At 39.8% G+C, this 13718-nt stretch overlaps 1 protein-coding gene and 1 pseudogene across 8 annotated transcripts in view; both read left to right on the top strand.

The window, feature by feature from the left end:
- Positions 1 to 13718, top strand: part of PSEN1 (presenilin 1) — an 89166-nt gene that overhangs the window by 59705 nt on the left and 15743 nt on the right. For all 7 annotated transcript variants that reach the window (XM_082383949.1, XM_082383947.1, XM_082383951.1 and 4 more), the window contains 2 exons: positions 842 to 940; positions 10990 to 11076. In XM_082383949.1, the coding sequence (XP_082240075.1) occupies positions 842 to 940; positions 10990 to 11076 (186 nt within the window). The remainder of the gene's footprint in view (positions 1 to 841; positions 941 to 10989; positions 11077 to 13718) is intronic.
- On the top strand, positions 8398 to 8956 carry LOC309625030 (10 kDa heat shock protein, mitochondrial pseudogene; annotated as a pseudogene). Its single transcript has one exon. The product of its transcript is annotated as a 10 kDa heat shock protein, mitochondrial pseudogene (transcript).

Genomic DNA, 13718 nt, shown 5'->3' with positions numbered 1-13718 from the left:
ATTATTAAATGTTTGAAATTATTTTCTGTATTTCTATGCTCTGAATTTTCACGACATAGCAAATGTAAGAAAAACTGCAGTTTTTGGAGAGAGATGGCGGTAGAATCAAGAATAATTTATGCATATTGCTTCCTCCTCCGAGTTGCTGTTTTCATAAAATAAGACACTTTTCAGCACCACATGTATTCTGAGACCTAAATATTTGTGAAGTGCTTTTGACAGGAGAACTAAAGAAATCCTTAACTCATGCAGAGGTTTATTAGTTATTTTGTTTTGTTTAAATTTACTGCCCTCTTATTTCAAGTATCCCTAAATAGTACATATACTGTTTTCAAAAAGGAGAGAAGATGAATCTCTTCTACTCTGTTCTTCATATTTTGAAAAGTTCAGTCAAATCTCCTCTATTAAATCCCTCCTAAAGTAACCCTTCAGTTTGTGGCTCATAGGTATGTTTTGTTTGGAAATGGCTTGTCCTTGTTTCTGCTTTGGAAATTGACAACTGCTCTAGAATAATTCTGTCTTGTCATTATTTCTGCCTCTTTTCTTCAAACTGGGAAGACTTATTCCTAGAACCCAACAATGATACACTGTAAACTAACCAAATAGCAGTCAAACCAAAATGAAGTTTGCACAGGTCTCTGTGTGGTTTTGTGTATTTTGTTTAGATTGTCTCCATCCACCTCCCCCATCAGCTTACCTGCTGTTTATTTCATATTCATTCAACATCTTTCTGTGTAAAAAAAATTAAACCTTTTCAATTGGTTAATTCCTCCCTCACACACCCATTTACAAGTTTAGCCAATACATTTTTCAGATGTCTTTTCTATTTTTCTTTTTCTAGATTTAGTGGCTGTTTTGTGTCCAAAAGGCCCACTTCGTATGCTGGTTGAAACAGCTCAGGAGAGAAATGAAACTCTCTTTCCGGCTCTTATTTACTCTTGTAAGTATTTCAGAATGATGTTAAGTTAGTGAACAGCTTAGAATTTACAGAGATTCAAACACATGTAATTATGGTCATTATCATGGTACTTTTTCTCACCTTAAATGCATAGCATTGATGGAACTGCTGCAGATCTGTTTCCTTGCAAGTTATTATCTTCTGCCTGACATTGGTTCAAGAGAGTTTTCAGTATGTGTGGAGATAGAAGAAATATTTAGAGACTGAGGAGCCAGTATTCTCATTTAAAATCTTATTAATCAAGAACTACTGAGTACTCGTTATATACATATATTGTAGGTGGATCTTGCACTAGCATGTTGAAAGAATTGTACTTTTCCTTCAGAATGTGTTTGCCCTTTTTTTGGTTTTAGAGTCATACTCTTCCTAATCATTCAGTAAATATTTATTCATCATTGACCTGATCTGCTCCCACAGAGCACTGTGGAGGATATAAAGATGATTAAGAGGGACTTCCCTAGCGGTCCAGTGGTTAAGACTCCATGCTTCCAGTGCAGGGGGCCTGATCGGGGAACTAAGATCCCACCTGCCGTGGCATGGCCAAAAACTAAATTAAAAAAAAAAAAAAGATGATTAAGATACTTTGCTTTCCCTCAGAGTGCATTTGCTTACATTTTTTTTTTTTTTGGCCGTGCTGCACGGCACGTGAGATCTTATTTCCCCGACCAGGAATCGAACCCGAGCCCTCAGCAGTGAAAACTCAGAGTCGTAACCACTGGACCGCCAGGGAATTCCCTTGCTTACAATTTAGAAGTGAGATAAGACAAGTATATAAACAACATTCGAGGCAGACTGTTATCAGGTTATTCAGAAGGAACGCAAAGTGCAGAAAAAGCTCAAAACAGGGAAAATCTAAATGGGGAATCAGGGAAAGGCTTCATGGAAGAGACAGCATTTGGATTGAACCTTCAAAGCGTGGGTAGGATTTCAGCAAGCACAGATGGAAGGGTCAATTCCAAAAGTGGGCTTGGGGATGTCCCTGGTGGCGCAGTGGTTAAGAATCCACCTGCCGGTGCAAGGGACACGGGTTCGATCCCTGGTCTGGGGAGATCCCACACGCCATGGAGCAACTAAGCCCGTGTGCCACAACTACTGAGCCTGCGTGCCACAACTACTGAAGCCTGCGCAGCAACGAAGACCCAATGCAGCCAAATAAATATAAAAAAAAAAAAAAGTGGGCTTGTCACAAAGAATGGCTTGGAGGCATAAGTGTGGGGCATCTTTTTCAAATTTCAAGTGTTCCAGTTGACTAGAACATGGAGTACAAAATAGGGAGAGTACTAGGAGATGGGTTTGGAAAGGCACATAGGGCAAGATCAAGGGTAGCTTTGAGGGACTGGTTTAGATCTCTGTATTCTATTCATGATCACTTGGGAATCATAGAAGGTTCTTAACAGAAGAGTAATGTGATCAGAGCTGTGCCTTTGTAAGCTTGCAGCATTGTGTAAGATGAATGGGAGGGAGTGAGAACGGGAAGCATAACTAAGCAGATATTGCCATGATCTAGGTGGAAAGTAATGAGAGTCTGAATTATGGGATAGGTAATGGCAGTCAAGGGAAAGGCCTTGATGAGAGCTTTTGGAGGCAGTTTCAGTCGTTCTTAGTGATGAGTGAGAAGTTTAAAGCTTAAAGGAAGGATGATAAAGAAGAGAGGTTTTTCTTATTTGAGAAATCTGTGTAGTGTTGCCTGTAGCCCATATCTAATTTTCTTGGCAGGACCTGTGAGCCATCCAGGTAGAAATTTCCAGCAGGAGTTTAGAAATGAAGTACCAGTGCAAAGGAAAAGGTTGATAATAGAGATGCAGAATTGAAGAACATCAGCATGGAGGTGACAGTTGCAGCTGTGGGAGTGGATGAGTGATTCAAATCAAAGGAGAAGAGAAGAGGACACCAGGAGTAGATCTTTGTCAACTACTATGTTTAGAGAGTGAGAAATGAAGAGAGAATAGTAAAGGGAACATAAGAATATATCAGAAAATTGGGAAAACCAACATTTTTCACTTAGCAGTAGCACGACTGTTTTTTCATATCAGTACGTGAAATGTCTGAATAGTTTTCTCTTATATAGATATTAAATAAAGGGTATCTTTATTGATCATTTCCCATTACAAACAGTGCTTGCAGAGAACATTTATGAATTTGTGAATATTGTTGTACAGGTACATTCATAGAAATGGAATTGCTAAGTCAAAGGATGTGTGCCTTTAAATTTTGATAGATACTGCCAGATTGCCTCCTCAAAAGGCTATACCAATTTATAGTCCCTTCAGTAGTGTGAAGGTCCTAATTTCCTAAAACCTTCATTATCACTTGTTTGTATATGTGTATGGGAAACTAATAGACAAAAAACATCTTGTTTTAGTTTTCATCTTGGCTTATTGACTAATAACTATTAGTTAATAGTAATCAACTAATAACTATTAGTTAATAGTAATTAATAACTGTTAGTTAATAGTAATTAATAACTATTAATGATTATTTGGACTTTTTAATGTATTTTTTAGCTGCATATTTAAATTTCTTGTTTTATGACTGGCTTGGTATTGTATTTTTCCATATTTTTAGAATTAATTTTTAATTATACAAGTAATACGTTAATACTTTATCATTGAAAAAATTTTTGAATTACAGATAAAGTTAAATTTCATTATAACTGTCATCCCCAATCTTAATACTTTACCAAGCAGTTACTTACCAGTATTATCAGTGTGATATATATCCTTGTGGACTTTTGGCCTATTTTTCTGTTGAGTTATTGAAAAAGCAGTTTCAAGAAGGAGAGAATGTCAGATGCTATAAAGAAGTGAAGGATGGGCTTCCCTGGTGGCGCAGTGGTTGAGAATCTGCCTGCCAATGCAGGGGACACGGGTTCGAGCCCTCGTCTGGGAAGATCCCACATGCCGCAGAGCGACTGGGCCCGTGAGCCACAATTACTGAGCCTGCGCGTCTGGAGCCTGTGCTCCGCAACAAGAGAGGCCGCGATAGTGAGAGGCCCGCGCACCGCGATGAAGAATGGCCCCCACTTGCCGCAACTGGAGAAAGCCCTCACACAGAAACCAAGACCCAACACAGCCATAAATAAATAAATAAATAAATAAAATATTTAAAAAAATACTTTAAAAAAAAAAAAAAAAGAAGTGAAGGCTGATGAGGACTAAGTAAACCATATAGAATTTGGTGCTTTAGACATCTTTAGTGACATTTAAGAGAGCAATTTCAGTAGAATGATAGGACCAGAAGCAGTATTCCAAAGGGCGGAAAGTGTGCATCAGTGTGTGTGTGTGTCTGTGTGTGTCTGTCTGGGTTTTGCTGACACTGGCAGTGGAGGTGATACAGTGAACAGAGACTGGGTGATGAAGAAGGAGAGGTAAGTATCACCTACTAGTTCACAGGCAGAGCAGTGGTGACTGGAGAAGAGAACAGGTTTGAGGAAAGATGGTTCCAGGAGAGAGAAGGTTGAGGGAAAGGAGCCAGTGGAGAAAGGCTTTGAAGAGACCAGCAAGAAGAAGTAATTACTGGAGCAAAGTAATAAACGAAGCAGGTAGAAATAGCTCTAAGAGTTCAGTAAGAGGAATTAGATGACAATAGTGAAAGACCCAGAAGGAAGGAAAAGACAGAAAAGCAGAAGATAGTGGAACGTAGAGAGAGGTCAAGTTGGGAGCACGTGTTAGTTCACCTCAGTCTTTCTTGTGAACTTGCTGTTAGGTCCTTTGTGGGAAGTGGAGAAGGTGGGGATTGTGCTTGTAGCTGGAGAAGTCTGGTAAAGCTTTAGAGCACCCAGTGTCTGAAATGCAAGGGTCTTTCTCTTACTTTTTTCCCATATAAATTTATTATCATGTGTTTATGGTGTTTTTGGCCGAAGAGAACAGACGAAGTTTTGAGCATCAACATATTCCTCTTAATGAGCATTTGCGTGTGAGCTTCTTCTGTGTTATTCCTGGAAATGAAAATCTACTATTCATATATTTTATATTTGTGTATACAGAATGTTACACCAAATGTTAATAGTGAATGCTAGGAATTTAGAGTAATGAATATACTTGTAAAAGTATAGAAGGATGTTCACTGAAGCAGTGCTTATATTAAGAAGTAAATGGAAATAACCTAAGTGTCCATCAAAAAGGGACACTTTCAAATAATTACAGTACATTCATACAATGGATAGTTGTGCAGCCACTTAAAAGAATGAAATAGCTCTATATATTTCTGATTGTTTTTTGTAAATGTCAAAGATTATATATTAAATACAAAAAGCAAGATTTAAAACAATACATTCAATATCCTGTGGAAGGAGTAGGGGAAAGGACCTGTATATGTATGGATGTGTGTGTATATATATAAAATCCCAGTGACACATTTCAAAACTGATAGTCTCTAGGTCCATCCATGTCTCTACAAAGAGACTGTCATACAGAGTAAAGTAAGTCAGAAAGAGAAAAACAAATATCGTATATTAACACATATATGTGGAATCTAGAAAAATGGTATAGGTGATCTTATTTGCAAAGCAGAAATAGAGACACAGACGTAGAGAACAAACTATGGATACCAAGGGGGAAGCGGTGGGGGTGGGATGAATTGGGAGATTGGGATTGACATATATACACTATTGATACTATGTATAAAATAGATAACTAATGAGAACCTACTGTATAGCATAGGGAACTCTACTCGGTGCTCTGTGGTGACCTAAATGAGAAGGAAATCCAAAACAGAGGGGATATATGTATACGTATAGCTGATTCACTTTGCTGTACAGTAGAAACTAACACAATATTGTAAAGCAACTATACTCCAATAGAAAAAAACAAAAAAACTGATAGTATACTACTAGTGTTTACCTCTGGGAAGTGCGATTTAGAGACTGAGACAACTTTTGCATTTTTCCTTATATTTTTCTCTACTTGTAGATTTTTAATGTTGTACTCTATATTTTTTTAAAATTTTTTTTAAGAGTTTTTTTTGTTTTCTTTTATTTATTTATTTATTTATTTATGGCTGTGTTGGGTCTTCGTTTCTGTGCGAAGGCTTTCTCTAGTTGCAGCAAGCGGGGGCTGCTCTTCATCGCGGTGCGCGGGCCTCTCACTATCGCAGCCTCTTTTGTTGCGGAGCACAGGCTCCAGACGCGCAGGCTCAGTAATTGTGGCTCACGGGCCCAGTTGCTCCGTGGCATGTGGGATCTTCCCAGACCAGGGCTCGAACCCGTGTCCCCTGCATTGGCAGGCAGATTCTCAACCACTGCACCACCAGGGAAGCCCCATTTTTTTAAAATTTTTTAAAAAAATTTAAATAAATTTATTTATTTATTTATGGCTGCATTGGGTCTTTGTTGCTGTGCATGGGCTTTCTCTAGTTGCAGCGAGCGGGGGCTACTCTTCATTGCAGTGCGCAGGCTTCTCATCGTGGTGGTTTCTCTTGTTGCAGAGCACAGGCTCTAGGCGCGTGGACTTCAGTAGTTGTGGTACGCAGGCTCAGTAGTTGTGGCACGCGGGCTCAGTAGTTGTGGTGCACGGGCTTAGTTGCTCCTAGGGCATGTGGGATCTTCCCAGACCAGGGCTCGAACCTGTGTCCCATGCATTGGCAGGCGGATTCTTAACCACTGTGCCACCAGGGAAGTCCCTGTTGTACTCTATATTTTTTAATTGTGGGTGTCAAAGTGAAGGAATTGTGAGTTTTAAATTTTTTCTTAGTTTTAGGATTTTACATTGTTCTACCGTTGTATCTATTGTTAGTACCACGATAAGGCTGTGTAACAAACCACCTCAAAACGTAATGCCTTAGGGGACTTCCCTGGCGGCGCAGTGGTTAAGAATCTGCCTGCCAATGCAGGGGACACAGGTTCGAGCCCTGGTCCAGGAAGATCCCACATGCCATGGAACAACTAAGCCCATGCACCACAACTGCTGTAGCCCGCATGCCTGGAGCCCGTGCTCCGGAACAAGAGAAGCCACCGCAGTGAGAAGCTCAAGCACCGCAACGAAGAATAGCCCCCGCTCGCCGCAACTAGAGAAAGCCCACACGCAGCAAAGACCCAACGCAGCCAAAAATAAATGAATAAATTTATTTTAAAAAACCCAAAAACTTAATGCCTTAAAAATAATAATTAGTCACCATCACTCCTGCACCTGTGGGTCAGTTGACTCAGCTGATCAAACTTGGCTGTGGTACCTCTGCTCCATGTGTTCCCTGTCCTCCTTGGGCCAGTGGGTTAGCTGAAGATGTTTGTATCTGGAGAAACAAGAGGGCAGCAGGCCTGTTAAGGCCTAGGCTCAGTATCAGCACACTGTCATCTCTGTCCATGTGCCATTGGTTGAAGCAAGTCACATAGCTGAGCCCCTGGTCAGGAAGAGGAAAACTGCATTCCAATCTCAGCGAGGCCATGGCAAGAGTGTGGGTGCAGGAGGGGTGAAGAAGAAGGGATCTTTCAGTCTGCCACAACATTAAGCATGTATGTTAATTTTATACTCAGAAAAAGGATTTACTGTTTTTAAAAAATCTCGTATATAATATTTTTAAAAACTCAAGTCTGTATAACAATCAATATTGAGATATTTTTGCAGTAATTCCACAAATATGGGAAAATATAAGCATAAACCTTTACCTCCTGTGTAGATGAAATAGGTTCAAGAAAGTATCTGTTCTCATGAAATACTGACTCTTTAGTGAGCATTTCATAAATCATTGAGTTTGACAGGTTTTTTTTCAAGTAGAATATATAAAAAGCAGCAATATTAATCAGTTCTTTCCCCCTGAAATGGATATAAACATGAATATGAAAAGTTTTAAGTCAGTCCTCTCAGTTATTTGTTCTTTAAAAATACAATCCTTTGATGCATTTGTATCTTCCCCAGTTAAGAGTATTCAGTTTGCAAAAGGGTCTTACCCTCAAGAAACATGTGAGCATTTTTGTTTGTTTTCCCTATCCCTTGTTTGGACAGGAAGAATGTACACCTACTCTTTGGTAGCTTTTCAGAAAACAAAGGTAACATTTCTTTGAGGTTGACCATTATGTAAAGTTTTTCTCTGATTTCATATCAGTTTGGGAAGTTTTTAGATTGTTAATTTTTAATTTGCATATTTTTCTGTTGATCTAAGATGTTTGGTGTTAAGTTGAAAGATTGGAAAGTGGGTTTTTTAGATATTATGTTAGTAATATTAATTCATTCAGCAAATACATATTCTGCTCACGATAATTTACATCAGGGGTTAGCAAACTACTGCCCATAGCCAAATCTGGCCCGTGGCCTGTTTTTGTATAGGCCTGAAAGCTAAGAATGGTTTTTACATCTTTAAAGAGTTAATGAAAAAGAAAAGAACAAAGAAGAATATGTGACAGAGGCCAGATGTTGACCCACAAGCCCCAAATATTTACTATCTGGCCCTTTACAGAAAAAGTTTGCTGACCCCTGATTTCCATGGTTAATATTAAGTGTTAAAAGAGTTTGTAGGAGTTCACGTGGCCGGGGGGTCGGACTGAGGATCTCTCCTTTGCGGCGGCTGCGGCGGCCAGAGAGCGAGAGTACGAAGTGCGGCAACCCGAGTCATGGCAGGACAGGCATTTAGAAAGTTTCTTCCCCTCTTTGACCGAGTATTAGTTGAAAGAAGTGCACCCGAAGTTGTAACCAAAGGAGGCATTATGCTTCCAGAAAAATCGCAAGGAAAAGTATTGCAAGCAATGGTAGTAGCTGTTGGATCAGGCTCTAAAGGAAAGGGTGGAGAGATTCAACCAGTTAGTGTGAAAGTTGGAGATAAAGTTCTTCTCCCAGAATATGGAGGCACCAAAGTAGTTCTAGATGACAAGGATTATTTCTTATTTAGAGATGGTGACATTCTTGGAAAATATGTCGACTAAAATAAGTCACTATTGAAATGGCATCACGTGAAGCTGCCCGTTCCCCCAATGGCATCACATGAAGCTGCCACTGAAGTTCTGAAATCTTTCATCCTGTAAATAATTTCCGTGTTTCTTTTATAATAAAGTAATGATATCCAAACTAAAAAAAAAAAAAAAAAAAAGAGTTTATAGCTTTATTTTTCTATACTTGCATAAAGAAAGAAAATCAAATAAATACCTGCTGCCTTCAATGCCAAGAAGACTACAGAAATTCGTAAACCCTGTTGGTTGCCCTATTTCCTCTTCATTGGGTTTGGATTTAGTTACAGTGAATCGCCAACCTGGCTAATATTTACTTTGATCAGTTAGTCGGGTTATCATATAATGAAACTTGTCTGACCTCTGAATTACAAAGCTATGGTGAATGAGTAAATGCAGCTATTACAGAATTTTTATCCTCTTTGGTTATGTATTTCTTTCATAAGCTATTCAAGAAGCCTTAGAGTATTAGGAAAATGGATATAATTGTAAAATCAGTGACAAAATGCCAGAGAAACACAGAAAATGCCAAGTATCTTGTTTAAAATTGCTTACCATTACTGGATTGGACTCAGGTTGTTGCTGGCTTGGTTTCTGCTGTCACCCTGTATGGCACATGTTTGTATGTATTTTTGTATTATTGTTGGTGTATCTTCAGGATAAATTCCAAAAGTGTTATTGCTGGGTCAGAGGGTAAATGTACATGTAGTTTTGTTAGATGTTACCAAATTCCCCGCCATGTTTCATCCTATCTGCAGTATGTAAGAGAAGCACCATTTTAAAGTATTCACATTGCCTCTTAATTAAAATGTGACAAGATGTGTGTATATATCTAGAGCTATATAGATATATTGATATATATGTATTTTTGTGGAGGGGACATAGAAAAGGCAGTTGACTATCCATTTATGTTTATTGCTTTTAACTTTTTTTTTTCTTATTCCCTGTATATAACACAGTTTAGCATTATTGAAAATCCCAGAAGTGAGACATAACATGAAGGGAGCATATTCCTTGCATCTTTCAAATTATAGTAATTCATCCGATTCTTTGTGAGCCCCAGTTTGTCCTCTAATTCAGTTCCAATAAGTAATTTTCACCAGTGAATTCACACTATTTTAGGATATTCAACTAGCCGAGCTGTTGTTTCAGTGCAATCTTGCTGGCCTGAACAATTTTCCTTCTGGTTACTTTTCAGGGATTATAAATAACAATGAACAGTTGTATTATAGCAGCTGCAGTTTGAAAGCTACAGTAAATGTCCAGTTTCAGAATTTTTTCTTTTATCTGCCAAAATCAAAGAGAACCTTTTGTAGTTTTTATTTTTTTTTAATAAGTTAGTTAATTTATTTATTTTTGGCTGCATTGGGTCTTCGCTGCTGTGCGCGAGCTTTCTCTAGTTGCAGCGAGTGGGGACTGCTCTTCGTTGCGGTGCGCGGGCTTCTCATTTCGGTGGCTTCTCATTGCGGAGCAAAGGCTCTAGGCGCACAGGCTCAGAAGTTGTGGCGCACAGGCTTAGTTGCTCCGCGGCATGTGGGATCTTCGCGGACCAGGGCTGGAACCCGTGTTCCCTACATTGGCAGGCAGATTCTAACTACTGCGCCACCAGGGAAGTCCCTGTAGTTTTCTCTTTTTTTTTTAAAAAAAATATTTATTTATTTATTTATTTATGGCTGCGTTGGGTCTTCATTGCTGTGCGCGGGCTTTCTCTGGTTGTGGCAAGAGGGGGCTACTCTTCGTTGCGGTGCGCAGGCTTCTCACTGAGGTGGCTTCTCTTGTTGCAGAGCATGGGCTCTAGGCGCGTGGGCTTCAGTAGTTGTGGCACACGGGTTCAGTAGCTGTGGCTCGTGGGCTGTAGAGCGCAGGCTTCAGCAGCTGTGGCGTGCGGGCTTAGTTGCTCCACAGCATGTGGGATCCTCCCGGACCAGGGCTCGAACCCGTGTCTCCTGCATTGGCAGGTGGATTCTTAAGCACTGCGCCACCAGGGAAGCCCCATCCCAGTAGTTTTTAATATGCATTTGCTTCTGATTGTTAGGGATTCTTATGGTGACATTAAGAAGATTGGTGATTTGTGTGGAGAAATAACAGCCTGCTCTCTATTCGTGAGCTTTCCTTCTGTGTTTCCAGTCCTTACCTAGACTTTTGTCTTTCTCAACAGCAACAATGGTATGGTTGGTGAATATGGCAGAAGGAGACCCAGAAGCCCAAAGGAAGGTATCCAAAAACTCCAATTATAATGCACAAAGTAGGTGGCTTTTATTTGGTAATTTCCTGGTTTTCACGGTCATTGTCATCTTATGAGTTATGAAGCAATGATTTTTTAACCACTTTCTTTTGAGAATCTCCTGGAAGCTGTGGTAATACCTAGCAAACACAGATAAATATTTGAGTTCACATGCTCCAAACCCAACAATCAGCCAAGGCACCCTAGGTTAAGAATTTCTACCATTAAACACTATTAATTCCAGTATGGAAAGGTTCAAGTTGAGGCTATGATTTTAAAAAGGTAGAATAAACACTCTCTTCAAACATGTAAAAATGAGAACCTCTTGTCTGACAAGGCCAGAGTAACTGAAATATAATTTGATTTGAGTTGTGATAATGTCTATGTTGAGAAGATAAAATATTCCAGGTGAACATGACTTTCTGGAGGAGGGTAAGAATGATGACCTAGGGTGGGAGATTGAAAGGCCCACTTGTGGATACTACAGAAGATGTTAAGGCAAACACAAGTTAGGAGGAGTTATAATTAGAAAAGTTGAGGAATAACAGCACGATATCAATAGTCAAAAAGAAAGGAAACCTTTTTTTTTTTTTTTTTTTTTTTAAGAAAAACAAGGACTAACCTTATGAGGAAGCTGACAAACAGAGGCGGAATAAAGGTTGGTCAGAGAAGAAAAAAGGGCCTTAACTGAGTTGCTGTTTGTCAGGAAAGGGAGAGTTTAGGTTTTCTAGAGCCAAGAAAACTGCTGATTTAGCATTTGGGTAACTGCAAGGAGGACGCTTTCAACTTAGAATTTGCGTATTTGGGACCGAAAGTTATTAGGCCCATTCTGCAGTGAGCGAGGCAGCAAAACAGGGTGGCATTAGACCAGCAGTAGACCTAGTAGAGAAGTGGGAAATAGAGGAAACAGTTGCTCCAGGTCTGGTTGTTCTGTTAACCTTGTTAAGCTAAAGAAAATTGAAAGATTAGTTGTCTGTGAGTATATATGTATATATATGTGAGTATGAGTGTCTTTTGGGTACATCAAGATTTTATTCTTTTGACAAATGTTGATTGAGCACCTAACTGTGTGCCTAGTATTTGTTAGGCACCGGGGATATAGCTCTGAACGAGAGGTCCTATTCCTGTGGAGTTTATAGCCTGTTTGGGGAGACACGCATGTTGAACAAATAATTCATTCAGTTTGTGAGAAGCACTACAAAGGAGAAGTGTAAGTTGCTATGAAAGTTTATAGTGGAAGAATTTCATTTATTCTGGAAAGCCAGGATGGCTTCCCTGAGGAAGTGATAACAGGAGATGGCCAGCCAAAGAGAGGAAGAAGAGCTTTCCAGAAGAGGAAGCACCATGGGCAAGGGCCTTGAAGTGAGGAGGAGCTGGATGAACTGCAGAGCTCCTCAGTGGGAGTGTGGTTGGTGTTTCGGGTGGGCGTTCTTAATTGTGCTGACTCCCCTCACATGGTTTAGCATTCCTGGCCTCTCACCCACTAAATGCCAAGGGTAGCTTCAAGGTTTGCCATAACCAAAAACTCCCCATCCTAGTTATTTCCAAACACCCCATGGAAGGGAGGTGCTACCCCCAGTTGAAAACCTATGTGTTATAGGAACTAGAAGTTAGTTTGGAACAAGGGGGTGTAGGATTCCAAGAGGGATGTCTGTAAAGGAAAAAAGTAATAGAACTCAGGTTGCCCGAGTGAGCACCTAAGATAAAAACATCAAGATACAGCATTATGAGCGTGCTATTTATAATTAATTATGGAGGTAAATACCAAAATAAACAGCTGAAAGGGTTGAAGGTAGGGTGAGGATCAGGAGTGAGGAGGGGTAGGGCAGAGCAGGGACTGATGTTTTTATTTCTAAATCGTATACTTTTATGATTTTATAAACTAGCTCAGGGAAGATTCAGGTTTTGTGGAGACCTGGTTAAGAAAACAATGCAAATTAAAAATACAAAATTGCTAGAGCCCCTTTCAGAAAAAAGTCCATGCAAGCGAAAGACCTGAAGTATGCAAGCTTCATTTATTCATGGTAGATGAATAAATATGAACATGTATTAATTTTATTTAAAAAAATGAGAAAAAAGAGTATTATCAACTTCACTTATGTATTTTAATTATTTTTGATGTATGGAAAGTTCTTGAGACAATCATGTTATACTCACAATTTTCAGTCAGACCGAATCATTATAACAAAATGACTAGCCCATAAAAAAATTCACTCCCTCCTTTCCCATCCTCCCAGCCCCCAATAGTGGTCTACTTTTATAACTTAGTCACTAAAGCCAGTGGTGAGTGCCATCAATTAGTGAGTGCCAGCAGCTCCAGCTGCAAAGATCAGAAGAAATGTTCTCTCACCTGACCAGAACTCCTGAGGTGTAGGCATTTGCCCGGCTGGCTAATTTTATGACTCGATGATTGTCAGGGGCCCCAGTTCCTTCCTGTCTTCCTGCTCTGCTCTCCTGAGATACGAGCTTGGTCCTCAGCCCTCTGCTCCTCATGGTCACAAGATGACAACTGCAGTGCCAGCCATCATATCCAGATGACACAACATCCAGGGGAAGAAAGGGGCTGTTTGTGTCTCCTTAAGTCTCTCTCAAAGAGTGAGAAAATTTTTCCCCAAATTTCCAGCAGACTTTGCCTCACCACACATTGGCTGGTACCAACCCCA

This window comes from Balaenoptera borealis (genome assembly GCF_965194805.1).
Source record: "Balaenoptera borealis genome assembly, chromosome: 3".
Classification (NCBI taxonomy): Eukaryota; Metazoa; Chordata; class Mammalia; order Artiodactyla; family Balaenopteridae; genus Balaenoptera; species Balaenoptera borealis.
This window is presented reverse-complemented; position numbering and strand designations above follow the sequence as displayed.